General features: G+C 50.4%; 1 protein-coding gene across 4 annotated transcripts in view; it reads left to right on the top strand.

The window, feature by feature from the left end:
* The first annotated feature begins 12616 nt into the window (after window positions 1–12616).
* Window positions 12617–14771, top strand: part of Mrc2 (mannose receptor C type 2) — a 61121-nt gene continuing 58966 nt past the window's right edge. For 3 of the 4 annotated variants that reach the window (XM_052195544.1, XM_052195542.1, XM_052195540.1), the window contains exon 1: window positions 12617–12890. In XM_052195544.1, the coding sequence (XP_052051504.1) occupies window positions 12671–12890 (220 nt within the window). In that variant the 5' untranslated portion in view covers window positions 12617–12670. The remainder of the gene's footprint in view (window positions 12891–14771) is intronic. The other variant, XM_052195543.1, reaches the window with a different exon arrangement.

Below are 14771 nucleotides of genomic sequence, written 5' to 3'. Positions count from 1 at the left end.
GTCCTCCTGGATTCTCTGACTATATATAGTAACTATGGCAACTGCTTCTAGACGGAAGGCTCCAAAGGTGGCTAGCTCCTGCCCATATTCTTCTTGCTCATTTCTTGCTAACCATGCTATTAAACTTGATCAGCACATGACCTTTTTCCTCTGTTAGATCTTTGAGGAGGAGAAAAAACCCTCAGGCATTTGAGTTATGGTGAATATGCTCTGATGTGTGTGTCTGTAAGCATCTACTCTCTTCTAACTCAGAGTCGTCTAGTGGATTTTTTTTTTTTAAATCTCAAAGAATATAGATATTTCAGCTTTTCTTTTTCCTCCTATATGGCTTATTTCTGAGATGTGTGATCTCCTGGACTGAAATGGGAGCCCTGTGGCCCCACTGTGCCCTGTGGCCCCACTGTGCCCTGGAAACAGCAGATTACTCTGCAGGGGAGAGTTGGAGGCCAGGGCCTGAACATGTGGCCGCCAGCCTGGAATGTTACTGATATGTGTTAAGAGAGCCAGCCAGAAATACTTAGAGCTGCAGAGATCAGAGCAGGGGCAAGTCAGGAAGGGTGGAGCTCTTAAGCAGTTCATGACTCTGGTGCTCTGCGCATGTGAAAGGTGCCACTGAGGACACCTTTTCTAAGACCTATGTGCATTTTGTAGTCCTGCCCCACTTGGGTATCAAGTGATCTTAAAGAAAGGCAGAGCTTTCAAAACCAAAGGACTTTGTAGATAGGTCTTGTCACATAGTGTTCTGAGGAGAGAAACCTCTTGAGGCTTTGGTGAGATGTGTATTGTGTGTACCTTTCCCCTGCTTAAATGCTGGGGCTGGAGCCAGGACCTTCCATATGCCAGGCAAGCGCAGCTCGACTCAGCCTGCGCCCCGCCCCAGTCACTGCCTGCAGGGAGGGAAGCAGTGCAGGTCAGTTTTGGTGATGATAGGATGTGTCCACAGGCACAAGGAGAAGGTGAAGTAGAAGCCCCGTTGCACTATCTCAGAGGAACTAAATGTTCCCGACCCTCACCTAGTGATTCCCACAGGTGTTAGTTTTTGACTCAGTTTGGAAAAAGATGCTGTGGCTTTAGGCCTTCCTTCCGTCACCTTTGGCCCATTTCCTCTGTTCTTAGGAGTATGTGGCAGGCTCGCTGCATCTTTCTTTCTCCCTTTATCCTGAAGAAGGGTGCTCTCCCTTCTTGTGTGTCAGTCTGAGTCTTGCCCGGCCTGGCTTGAATCTGGGCATCTTTCCACTGCCTGGAGAAGCCCCACAGAACATACATGACCTCTTCTCTTTGAAGGAACCAATAAAATCAGGGTGGGTTTCTCTGACTTCAGATGAGTTTGGCTTTCTCCAAGCTTTAGTCCCTTATTGCCACGGTGTTGACTTTCTCTATCCAGTGCATCCAGCGTCCTTTTAACATTGAGATGTGACTGTCTCTAGACAAATCTGCTAGACTGCATTCATGACTGTTTTAGGACACATGGCCCGGCCCATGTTGAACTCTCCTGTAATACAGTGACCAAAAACAGTATTAATTTATAATTAAACTTATCCAGACTGTTTTGGCCTTTTTCAGCATTAGGTGTAGGGCCAAAGAACATACATTTAAAATAAGTTATAAGAAATTAGGGTGATGAGATAGCTTAGCAAGTAGAGGAACTTGCTGACAAGCCTGATTACCTAAATTTAATCCCCGTGATCCCAGAAAACTAACTCCTACAAATTGTCCTCTGACCTCCACATACCTGCCTTGGTACTTCCATCACCACACAATAGATAAATGCAGTTTTAAAGGTAGTTAATCCCCAGCCCCTCGATTTCCTTCAGGTTCGCTCTCCAGCCTCACACAGGACTCTCTCTTTACCAAGGGGCCATTGCCATAGAAATCTTGGTAGCTGTAGCGTTCCCGTGGGTCCTCCAGGCATAGTGGAAGTGTCCTGACTTATGTAGTACTTTCCGTGCTTCTGATGTGCCAGGTAGTGGAGGTGGCACAGTAAATAGCAAACATAGCAAATGAAGGTTTAGGTATGGGCCCCCAGCCCGCGGGCACTGGACTGTTAGTAAGCTGCTTGCACCCACTGCTGTGGCTGCCCTGGGCACACTGTCGTTATAAGATGAGCCTGTTTCCTTCAGTGTAGCTTGGGGAAGGACAAGTTCTCTTCTCGCTGAAATTAACAGTGAAGGGCATTGTGTTCTTAATTTAGATAATAGTTCTCTTAAAACACTTATTTTGGCCAGACCGTGGTGTGCACGCCTTTAATCCCAGCACTTGGGAGGCAGAGGCAGGCGGATTTCTGAGTTTGAGGCTAGCCTGGTCTACAGAGTGAGTTCCAGGACAGCCAGGGCTACACAGAGAAACCCAGTCTCAAAAAACATAAACAAGATGGCACATGCCTTTAATCCCAGCACTCTGGGAGGCAGAGGCAGGCGGATTTCTGAGTTTAAGGCCAGCCTGATCTACAGAGTGAGTTTCAGGACAGCCAGGGCTATACAGAGAAACCCTGTCTGGAAAAAACCAAATCCAAAAAACCAACCCCCCCCCCCCAAAAGAAACCCAAAAAACAACAACAACAACAACAACAACAACAAAGTTATTTTGTAGAGGCCTAGAGCCAGAAGCAGGCACTAGGGCTTCGTTCCAAGAACGTAACATGTGTAACTTACTTGGCCACCTTTTGTGATTTTTTTTTTTTTCTTTCTGAGATTTCTACTAGCCTAAGTGTTTCTAATGTTCCTCCTCTTTTTCCTCTTTCAGTTCTTTAGGCAGAGTCAATCGGGCTTTAAAAGTTAGGCCTGCATTCAAATCCTACCATTGCAGTCTCCAGGGACATCTTGCATTGGGAATGTAGGTAAAGCGCTTGACACACCAGAGAGCAATACGAAATGTTTAAGAAAGATGACAAGACTCTGTAAGAGGAGCTGAGTTTGGAATCCCTGAGTTCACTGCTTTGAAGTTCAGAACCTTCTCGCCATGATGGCAGGAGATCATTTGGCCATTGTGTATCATCAGTGGGTCTCATTCTGCAGGGAAGGCAGCTTCTGGCTGAGTCTGGGAACATCAGCAACGTTACGAGCTTGTTAGACGTGTACATTCTTGGGCCACATCCCGCCAGCTACAAAACTGGAGGGAAAAGCTTAAGTATCTGTGTTATGCTAGGTTACTGACTCAGGCATAGCCATGGGCTGTTTGACTCCCGGGGTAGGAGGAGGAGCCTGGTAGGGTGCTGTTTCCATCCACCTACCTGCCAGTCCTGTAGTGATGATGACAGTGTCATTGGAGAGATTAGCTGTGAGACCTCTTGTGCTAGTGTAATCAACCTCCCTGGCAGGTGGAAGGATGTAGTATTAAAAAGAAACCTGTCCCTCCAATTGATTGTGGAACTCTAACAATGTACCCCAAGAAACCAGAACTTGCTGAGAAATCTCATGCTGGGGAAGAAAATCACCTAAGCTGAGGCCAGCTGGTGATGAGTCATTGACAGCAGGGCCATCCCTGGGTCAGGGTTAATTATGCATATATCTCACCCTGAAGATAGACTTGGATGCACCCATCACTGGAGCCCTTATCCCTCTTCACATTGCTGTTCACTGTTTTCAGCTCTTTCAATTGGTTTTTTTGAAGCTGGGTGGCAGAGTCAGGCACGTGAGAGCAGCCAGATGGAGCCCTGGGCCTTGCACACCTAGGCACTGCACTTAGCTTTCTGGCTTTTTCCAAACTCACCAACCGCAAGAGAGATGAGTTCTGTTTTATTTTTATCTTTGGGAACCAAAGTCTATCTTAAGCTTACTGCTTCTGGACTGTTGTTAGACACTGTCATTATGTGGAACAGCAAGGCCTAGACAACTCCTACAGGCTTCGTAACAACACACTTGGGAGCCATTCTTCCCTGTGGCAAGACACTAGCTATCTTATTATTCTTTGGGTTTTCTCCATATAAGAGGGATCCAGGATTGGTCACAGAGAGACTGTGTCAACTGGCAGTCTGATTAAGCAGCTCTTTGGGGGGGTGAAGAGGGTTAAAGGGGGAGAGGCCTGGGGATTGAGGGAACCTGCCAGAGGCTGGAAAAACAGGCAGGTCTGAGGCCAGGTGGGGGCAGGAAATACAAAAGTGCTTTTGTGCAGGCTGAGCCCAGCAGGGGCCCTAGACTGACTGGAGTCTGGGGGGAGGGGGGGTTGCTGTGAAGGCCTACTGCTCTGGGCTTGAGACCCCATGGTGAGAAGGGTCAGAGAGCAGCTGGCTGGCTGGCCCAGCCCCACCCATCTGGTCCTCGATCAGGCCCTGGGTGTGGTAGTTAAGTGTCCAGTTAGAGTGTTAACCTCAGGTCTGCTAGCTTCATGCTTTGGAGACTCCATAGGGGAGGAGGAGGAGCAGGGGGCCTTATAGAAGGGGCTATATAGTACTGTTGCCGACTAAGAAAGTGAAGCCCAGAGCCAATTGCAGACAAGTGGTAAATGGAGCTGTAGTAACTGGGAAGGTTACTACAGGTTGAAACTTTTGGAACTGGATTCACTGAGTACTATGTTTGCACAGAGGTGGGTGTAGGCAGAGATGGCTTCCAAACAGATAGAGATGTACGTTTATCCTAATCTCTGTTGATCTTAATTCTGCCATGTTTTTTCTAACCCTTCTCCTCCCTCCTGACCAGTGCTCCTCAGGACTCTATATTGAAGTGCTGCCCAGACTGCCTTTGCTGGGCTGGGCTGGGCTGGGCTGGGCTGGAAAAGAAAGGAAATGTGCCTCATAGAACTTCATTAGTGTTCCCAAATATCCAGTCCTCAGCCTTGATTTATATGTATTCCTTAGAATATATAACATATACATACATATGTGTGTATATGTATATATATTGTATTTTTTAAAAGATTAATGTAAGTACACTATTGCTGTCTTCAGACAACCCAGAAGAGGACATCTGATCTCATTACAAATGGTTGTGAGCCACCATGTGGTTGCTGGGATTTGAACTCAGAACCTTCAGAAGAGCAGTCAGTACTCTTAACCACTGAGCCATCTCTCCAGCCCTATTTTGTTTTTTTGTTTTTTTAACACGAGTTCTTAGGATATAACCCAAGCTGTTCTGAAACTCATTGTGTAGCCTACGTTGGCCTGGAACTCAGTCCTGCTTCAGCCCCCAAAGTACTAAGATTATGAGTTTGCTTCACCAAACTTATCTTGCTTTGTCTTGTTATCTTGTGTATATATTAGGAGCTGATAGGGCATGGAGAGATGCCTTGGTCGGTAAAGTGCTTATGAGGCAAACATGAGGACCTGAGTTTAGAGTTCCAGCACCCACATAGCCTAGAATCCCAGCACTTGGAAGGCAGAGATGGTAGATCTCTGAGTTCAAGGCCAGCCTGGTCTATAAAGAGTTTCAACTCAGCCAGAGCTGCATAGTAAGACTCTACCACAAAATAAAAGTTGGAGAGCAACTGAAGAATATACCTGATGCTGACCTGGGTTCCACACATGCATACACGTACATGGATGCATGTTCACCTGAACACATAGACACAAACAGATTTGGAAGACATAGTTCTTCCTGTCTCACTTCTAGAAATTGTCTCTAACGGATAACTAGAAATGACTCTTTCTGCCATGGTTTTTAATGCTGTTCTCTTGATGGTGGTGTGGTGCAGAACAGGGCAATGAGCAGCAGGTCTGGCTAGCCGACGTCTGTCAACACAAGCTCTAGAAGACATGATCACAGGACGCACCCGCACGCACACACACTCACATGCACGCACGCACGCACGCGTGTATGTGAGTATGGCTTTTTCCCTAACATAGTGCCAGACCTGAGCTTCTTAGCCCATCGCCAGTGCCCTATGGTAAGGTTTTGCTACTGGAAGATAAGAGCGGTTGTGCCCCTCCAAATTAGTTCCAGAAGCCATGGCACTGTGTGTCTACAGACTCCTTTAGCTAATGTTGTTGGTTTGGTTTGGCTTTGCTTGTTTTTTCTTTTTGAGGTAGGTTTTTTCTGTGTTGCCCTTGCTGTCCTGGAGCTCTGTTGACCAGGCTAGCTTGAGTTCAAGAGCTCTGCCTGCCTCTGCCTCCCAGATGCTGGGATCTAAGGTGTGTGCCACTACCTCCCAGCCCATGTCTACAGACTCATTGGTTCTTAACCTGTGGTTACCTCCACAGGGGTCACATACCAGATAACATGCATATTGAATATTTACATTATGATTCATAACAGTAGCAAAATTAGTTATATGAAAATAATTATGGGGGGGGGGGGAGGAGTATCACCACAACTTGAGGAACTGCTATAAATAGGCCGAATCAGTGTGAAGATTGAGAACTACTGCTTTAGAGCTTCCTATAACCTCAACAGGAGGGCTCCATACCCATGGTTGCTAGTGGTTAGTCAAACTGTCAAACTGACAGAACCTCTCCTAGGAAGTTCTTTTTTTTTTTTTTTAAGAATTATTTATTTATTTTACATATATGTACACTGTAGCTGTCTTCAGACACACCAGAAGAGGGCATTAGATCCCATTACAGATGGTTGTGAGCCACCCTGTGGCTGGTGGGAATTGAACTCAGGACCTTTGGAAAAGCAGCAGTCAGTGTTCTTAAGCGCTGAGCCATGTCTCCAGTCCCTTCTTAGGAAGTCTTAATGAGTTATGTAGATGAAGCTGACCGGTGGATTTGTCTGTAGGAGATTGTCTTGACTGTTAGTTAAGGCAAGATGCAGACCATTGTGTTAGCCAGACAGAATCTGCCCAGGCTTAGAACTGGGATGAGAGTGACAGTGGAGCTTTGTGCTGGACTCTGGTGAGGCTTTATTTAGCCTTCTTGTCCTTACTTCATCTGCCAAGTTGTTTAATTGTACCATGATTGCTCCACTGCCTGCTGGAGAAATGCAGGTGGTCCAGCCTGCCAAGCGCCTGTGAAAGAGGAACTTTAGTGGTAAGACCAAGGACCTAAGAGAACATTTTAGGCATAGACTGTAGTCAGGAATTGAGTGGTGAGCCTGGGTAGCTAGAGCAGGACCTGAATAGCAGTCTTGTTCCGATTTCTGGAAGTTGCCAGTAGTGGTAGTGCTCCCCCTAGTCTCAGCACTTGGAAGGCAGTTCTCTGAAGATCTCAGGTGGCTCTCTAAGGCCCAGGCAGCCAGAGTCGCATAGTGAGACCCAGTCTCAAAACCAAAAGCAGAGGGACTCCCGAGATGGCTCAGCACTGGCTGCTGTCTCGTAGAACACAGATTTAATTCCCAACATTCACATGGGACTCAGAAATTGTAACTTTAATTCCAGGGTATTGACCCCCTCTTCTGCCCTCCACAGGAATCAGACACACACACACACACACAAGCAAAACAGTAGTACACATAAAAAAAATAAATATTGTTTCTTGTTTTGTTTGAGACAGGGTCTCATTATGCAGCTCTAGCTGTCTTGGAATTTGATTTGTAAACTAGTCTGGCCTCTAACTCACAGAGTTCTGCCTACCTCTGCCTCTTGAGCACAAGCATTAAAGGCATGCATCACTACACCCACCTAAAAATAAAAATCTCAAGAACAGAATGGAAAGAAAAAAAGAGATTCATGGCTGCCAACCCATAGCCTGATATACCTACCATCTGTGCCCAGTCCCCAGAACAGTACCTAGCTGGCATGCCTTTGTCCCCAGTAAACACTTGGGACAGAGCAGAACTTCCCAGGTGCCCAGTCTGCTATGACTTGCTGCTACCCTGGAGGCTAGGAACGAGCTGGCCAACCTCTTCGGGCTGGAGTGGAGACTGGGCCAGCTGGACACAGCCACTGCCCCGTCTTGGTCTAGGGCTCTACTCCACCAAAGGCCAAGGGTGGATTGGGGCAGCTCAGCATTTTGAACTTTCTTTTTACCTTCTTCTGGGCCAATGCTGGAGGGACTGGGCCCAGCCTTGTTAGGACAGGATCTCATTTAACACAAGCTGACTTGGAATTCACTGTGTAGGCCAGGCTAGCCCCAGACTCACAGAAGGTCTCTGCCAGTGTCTTTCAAGCATGAACCAGCAGAGGAAAGGAGCGTAGAAGTTCTAGGTGAAGTGCACTGTACTCCAGGTTGGTGAGGCCTTGGAGAACAGTCAGGGTGACACATGCCAGCTATGTGACAAAGTTGTGGAGACTGTCCCACCCAACTGGTTGGTTCTTCAGCTCATCTCTGTCTCCTCCTTTACTTGCTGTGCTTCCTCAGGAGACCCTCCACCCTTCTCTGAGCTCCCTTATGAACACAAGTCTAACACAGGCAGAGCTAACGGCACAAATGCCTGGAAGACCAGCATTTCGAATCCTGTGACAGCCTAGGCTCCCAGTCACCAAGTCTGTCTGCTCTGAACTTACTCCAGAGCCATGCTGACAGCTGGCAACATTCCTGTGGCTTCTCTTAAGTAGGCGTTTGTGTCCCAAACTCCTGGGAGTCAAAGCCTGGATTTCTAGATTGGGAAGGAAATCTGTAACTCTTGCATCCTGGAAGGGACTGCAACCATCTCTTAACTTCCGGGAGCTAAAAGGCAGGTTGGGAGTCAAAAGAGCAGTTTGTACTAACAGACCTCTGGCTAAACCTGGGAGAGACAGACAGTCCTTCCAGGGAGAGGGGAAGGACCTAGGGACAACTGATAGAATTCTCAGGTGGCCGTGATGGGATAGGTTAGCTAAGAGATGGCAGATGCCAAAGTACTCCCCAGTAACGGGATAGGGACGAGATGGTCCTTCAGGTGAAAGATGAACTCCCTAAAACTGCACAGCCTGGAGCCACATGTGGACATTTGGGAGCTGTCTCCAGCATAGCCTCTTTCCCTTTCCCTTTAGCTCGGTCCCTCTGGGACCCTCCCCTCTGCTGGGGAAGAGGTGGTGGCCTGCCTGAGGGGAGCCATTGTGGGAGATTGCTGTGTCAGAGCTAGGAAGAGATAGAAAGGGTAGGTGGTCCCATCTGAACTGGGCTAGACTAGCATGGGGAGGAGGTGGAGTGGCACAGTCAGTCCTGGGTGCCTGTGTGAGTTCACATTTCTTCTCTAGCTGCTTCAAGCAAGAGCCAGCCAGCCACGTCTCACAGCCTCCTCCTGAGCATCCAGTTACACCCCGACTGCCTCTTGTCCTCCTCGCTGAAGCTTGGCTGTGGGTCCGGCCTGCTGGGAAGTCCTGCTGCCTTGGCACCGCTGAGCCGACTGTAGAGGCTGCTAAAAGAGAATGCAAGCAACCTTTAAATATAAGTAAAGGATCACTGTGCATCTCGGAGTCTTACGACAGAGAGGGGCAGGGGAGCCGAAACTCAACTTAGCCATCCCTGTGCATCTAGACCGGCCTGTGCTGGTGTGTGCATACGCATTTACTGGCCAGCTGCACAGGGCACCAGGACATTTCTGTTGGGACTTGGTTACACTTTGGGATGCCCTTTTTTGTGCATAGTTAAACCCGGAAAGTTCAGTGATGAGGGATATATTTTTTCCTCTTATGGCACCCAGTGTCTCAATCATTATTAATCTGCCCTGAACAGATCTCATGGGTACAGAGGAGGAAGCAAGGCGGGCAGGGTGAAGGGTCAAAAGTAAGGGAGACACCAAACAACAAAGACCAATAAGGAGAAGGTTCTATTTCCTGAATGGCTCCATAGAGTCAGGACTGCCATCCCTGAATGTAAGTGCTTCACACTAGTGGGAGTCATGGCCCCACTTACAAGTCTCTGTGAACTGAGAGAGCAGAAGTAACCAAGAGGAGGAGTGGAGGAGCACGATTCTTCCCGTACTCCAGAGCTGGGCTCCGTCCACTGGATTGCTCTAGTGAAACCGTCCTTCCAAGCCAGTTGTGGCTGAAGTGGTCCACATGTGAAGGGTGTTGTCACAGTCTGAAGAGGAGCTGATTATCAGTTCCCATTTCACTATAGCAAGAAGTATCTTAGCATCAAGTCCACAGACCCAGTGAGAGACCCCATTGAGTGCCAAGCATCTAGCCAGGTGCCTGGCATGTAACAGGCTGTCACTTAGGAACTGTCCCACCACTAGATGGTGAGCAGGCTACAGGTACAGGCCCTGGCCCTTCTTCATAAGAATACAAAAGTATGCTGAGTGCAAGTCTCGGCCTTCCTGATAGCCATGGCCATATTCCATTGACAACTGAGCCACAGGAGCCTTTGCTCTGTGTGTGTGTGTGCGCGCGCGCGCGCGCACTATAGCACTGTGTGTAGGTCAGAGGGCAATGTTGGAGGACCATCACCTTCCATATTTAGGACAGTACCTTTTTAATGTTTGCTCCTGTATGTGTCAGGCTGGGAGGCCTTTGAACTCCTTTATACCGGCTAGCTTGCCGCAGAAGCATTGGGAGACAACTCAGCTTTGGATGAGTTCTAGGCCCTGAGTTGGGTTTGTTTTGAGACAGGGTTTCACACTATAGTCCAGGTGGCCTGGAACTCACTATATAGTCCAGGATGGCTTTGAACGCCAGGCAGTCCTGCCTCAGCTTCTCAAGTGCTGGAATTACAGCCACGTACCACCACAGTTGGCCTCACAGGGCCTTTTGGCAATGGAGGATTGAGCCAGAAGTCACTGCAAATTTGTCCAGTTTTGGCCCAGCTCTCTGCCCAAGATCTAAGCTAGACTGTAGTCATGGACAGGGGCCTGGGCAGATAGAGTCAGTAGGCAGTGTCAGTAGGCAGTATAGTAAGCGGCCCTGACTAGAACGGCTTGAGGACCTTGAACACCACTCTGCTAGTGCGTCATACTTCCCAGCTCCCCAGCCGCAGCCGACTCCTCAGCCTTGGATATGGCAAAAAGCTTATTTTTCCCATTCAATGAAATTCACAGGGCTACGAGTGTGTTAGCTTGTCTTTGCTTTCACACAGGTTGGCACAGGATAATGTTTGGTAAGGGGAAAGGAGAGGACTGATAATGTATGTGAACACACAGTGGGTCTTGTGTGGGCAACTAGCTGGGGCCATGTCACACCTGTGTGAGGTCATGGTGTTGGCTTTTGCTCCGCCAGCTGGGTAGTACCAAAACTTACTCTGGCTGGTGGAGGAAGGATCTGATTGATTCTGTTCCAGAAGCATCCTGTATTGAGGCCGTTCAGATAGGGAAGTGCAGTGCCTCCATAGCCCGCGGCTATGGATTCTCAAATCCTTCAAAGATGACAAGCCTTGTAAGGAGGGAGGTGTCATAGCCAGGTGTGTGCAGGACCCGAGATGACCCAAAGAGTGTCAAACCAAGAAGGGGGCCTCCTAGGGACCAATGAATCTGAACAATTTCCAGAAGCCAATCTGTAGCCCTGCTCAAGTTAGCCTTAGGGTAGGGGGCTTTGTTTACTTGACTGACTGTCAGGGCTGTGGCAAGTGGAACCTTTCCGGGGGCCTGCAGGTGCTCTGTTTGGGGACCTGCAATCAGTGGGCTATATTAAGCCAAGAATCTCAGTTGGCGGAGCTCAGAAGGTCCAAGGGGGAGCCTCCCTGGAGCAGAGGCTTTATTGCAGAAGAGAGCACCAACAGCAGGAGTCACGAAGAGTGATGTTATTTCCAAAAGAGCCCCGCAGTGGCTGGTCCAGGAAGCAGTAAAACTTATATTACAGTTTTACAATGTTTTGATCACTTGTGATGGGAGAAGGTGAGTCTGCTTTGTGCTGTGGGACTCCAGAAAGTCTCAATCCTGCTCTCAGCTGGAGTTCCCAAGCATCACTTTAGAGACTGTTTGGGAAATCAGAGGTAGGTGTCGGCTGCCCTCCAAACCCCAGATTCTCAGTCCAGTGCTCTGCGCTGCCATCTGACCTGTTGCATAATGCTAAGTAACTGGATTGTTGTCTTCCTGAAATTTCCGTTTTCTTGTTTGCTACCGGCCAGCAGCCCAGCTGGTAGGAATGATGTAGGTCTTCTGGGACATCCAGTGGGCCGCTTTTGTCCCAGGTCTCTGGATGCAGAGGCCCCCTATCAGCTCAAGTGTTAAATTCTTTGTGCCAGGGACGCTGACACAGGAGTCACACACACATGCTGAAACAAGATGATCAAGAATTGTTTGCGCTGCTCACAAGCAACAGGAGCGCTACCTTCCCCTCCCCCAACCTCATCGCGGATGGCGGAGTTCTGGGCTCCTCCTCTTCCCCACCAGACTAGGGGAGGGGGTCCTAGGAAAGAAAATAGCTGATGCTTAGCGGCTAAAACTTGGCAGAGGAGGCAGGATGGAGGGGATGCTGGGGGCCCAAATCTGGCCACCTGAGTCAGTCGCGCATCCCCGACCTCGGCCGGCCAGGCCTCGCAGCAGCCCTGGTTTCGCCACGCGGTGAAGTTCTGCGGAAAGTTTTGCAGTTATTTCGCCTCTCGCGCCAGCAGGAGAAGCTGTGACGCAGCGTCTGGGGCTCCAGGCCCGAACTGAAGAGAGGGAAGACAAGGCGGGAAGGAATTTAGAAGCAGAATAGGGGAAGATAAAGAGCGCACGCTGGGGTCCTTGTGGACCTCGTGGAGCCTCATCTCCAGCCTTCACTACCTCTCCCTCCCGACAGGCACTCCCTTGCGGCCGGGTCCCCAGCCCTGCACCCCCCACGCCACCCCCCCACCCCGCGCCTCCTCTGTCCCCTCCCACGCTGCCCGCTTCCCTTCTCCTCTGCCCCTCAAACCCTCCTCCAGGGTTCTGCGCTCCTCCCTCCGCCCTCCCTCCGCGGGGCCTGCCTCCTCCCTCCTCCTCTCCGGGAGGCATCACTTCGTCCGGGCTGGCGGAGGATGCGATCCCCTCGCCGGCGGTCATCCGAGCCCAGCGCTAGGGCTGTGTCTGCACGCAGCCCCTCCATGCGCCCTCGGGCCTCGCGTCCTCCGAGCGCTGCCGACATGGAACCCACCCGACCTGCCCTCGCGCCCTGGCCTCGTCACCTGCTGCGCTGCGTCTTGCTTCTCGGGGGACTGCGTCTTGGCCACCCGGCGGACTCCGCCGCCACCCTCCTGGGTAAGGCGCTGCCAACTTGGCCAACTTTGGGGGCCGGCCCGCCGGGGAGTGGGGCCTCTTTTTTCCCTCCTTTTTTCCTCACTCCCATCCTTTCTGGAGAAGTGTGTGTGCGCGCGCGCGTGTGCGTGTGTGACTGGGTTTTTTTTAATTCGTCTCCACTTTTCTGGGAGCAAGGGAGGAGATGGGAGGAGGAGCGCGCCTGGAGGTGGGGGAGGACCTGAGTGGAACCAGATGTGGCAGGCAGCGGGGGAGGGGAGCCGAGGACTGCGGGCTGGGAGGGAGAGGGAGGGCTGGTGACTACTCGTGTCCCGGCCACCCGGACCCCCACCCCACCCCCCTACCCCCGATGCCCGCCCCGCACTGGTCTGGGTATCTTGAGATACAACCGGAGAGCCAGAGGCGCATTGTTTCTTACTCTGTACGTGAGGGGTCAGTCGTCTATTCAGCGTCTGGCAGTGGAGTCTTTATGTTTTCTTACTTGGTCTTCAAGGACAGCTTGTGGCAGAGGATTTATACACTGTTCGATTGGAACCCTGTAGGACAGTTTTGTGCCAGGAGGACCGAGTGCATGTGTGTCTGTGTGTGCGCTCCTGTGTGTGTGTGTGTGTGTGTGTGTGTATGTGTGTGTTCGTTTCTCACTTTGTGTGATCAGTAGTTCTGGCCAAACTGGCACTTCTCCAGAGTGGACAATCTTTGCTGCAAAAGAGTTTCTAAAGATATAAAACCACAGAAGACCAACCACATAAGCCCCCAAAACTGTACCCTTCTCTTTTCTGTATGCCTTGTTGTTGTTGTTTTGTTGTTGTTGTCTTGTTGTTGTTTTAGAACTAATTGAAATGTGAGGTCAGACAGGTTCCTTGACAAGAAGCTGAACGTTCATAAATATTGATAGGATAGATCTGGGGCGGGGGTGGGGGGGGGAGGCAGGGGTGCTCAGAATTTTTTAAAATGTCCTGTGTGCTGCCACCACATCCCCTTTTTATGGGTCCGCGGAAAGGGATGGGACCACAGCCACAGCTTTGGGCTGGAACTGGAGGGCCCCTGAAGAGTCCGAGGCCTTCATGGTGACCTGGTGTGCTGTGGGCATTTGCTGAGGGGAAAACCGTCACATAAGAGCCTCCTCCCACCCTCCCACCCACCTGGACCTGAAGCCTGCATAGACAGGAAGCAAGCCAGAGATCCTTGCAGCATGGTAGCACACAACCTGTCCCTAACTTCTGAGTGTTCTTGCCAGAGCCTTGCTCCCCTGTAAAGGGACAGCAGGACTCGAGGGAGGAGGGAAAGGGTGGCCAATTCCAGGAGCCTTAGCTCGGGTGTTAAAGCCAGGCCCTAGGAGAGAGCTGGGCCAGAGTGCTGACTTGGTCTTTTCCCCAGGGAGCTTTTGACAGGGGGTGGAGATGCCTGATGAGGGGCCCAGTCAGGGAGGAAAAGGAGGCTTACAGTGTCCCTGTGCTTCCTGGTCTCTGCTTCTGACCCTCCCTACTCTCTCAGACTGTCCTACACACAAAATGCCCATAGTCTGGGCCGTTGTGTAGCCTGGATCATCCACCCAAGCCCTGGGGACCGGCCTGGGAGGGGGGGGTGAGGAGCCTTCACTAAAGCAACTGAACAGGAGGGTAAAAAAATCACACAACTTCCCTGTCACCCAACAAACACAGCACTGACCCTTTGGCCTTGGGTTTTCCTACCCCTACCTGGCCAACTTCCATCTGGCAGGCTGGGTTAGAGCCTGAGGAGAGGCAAGCAGCACCCGGCATGGGGAACCTGTGGCTCTAGGAAGAAGTGCTTGTGGGAGGTAGGATTTGAAAGGCACCCAGGGGGAGGGGCTGGGCTGGCAGCTTCCTGATCTCCAGCCGGAAGTCCTGTGGGCTCTGGATGAGG

The sequence above is a fragment of the Apodemus sylvaticus genome, chromosome 10, assembly GCF_947179515.1.
Source record: "Apodemus sylvaticus chromosome 10, mApoSyl1.1, whole genome shotgun sequence".
Lineage (NCBI taxonomy): Eukaryota > Metazoa > Chordata > Mammalia > Rodentia > Muridae > Apodemus > Apodemus sylvaticus.
Note: the sequence above shows the minus strand (reverse complement) of the source record. Positions and strands in the feature narration are given on the sequence as shown.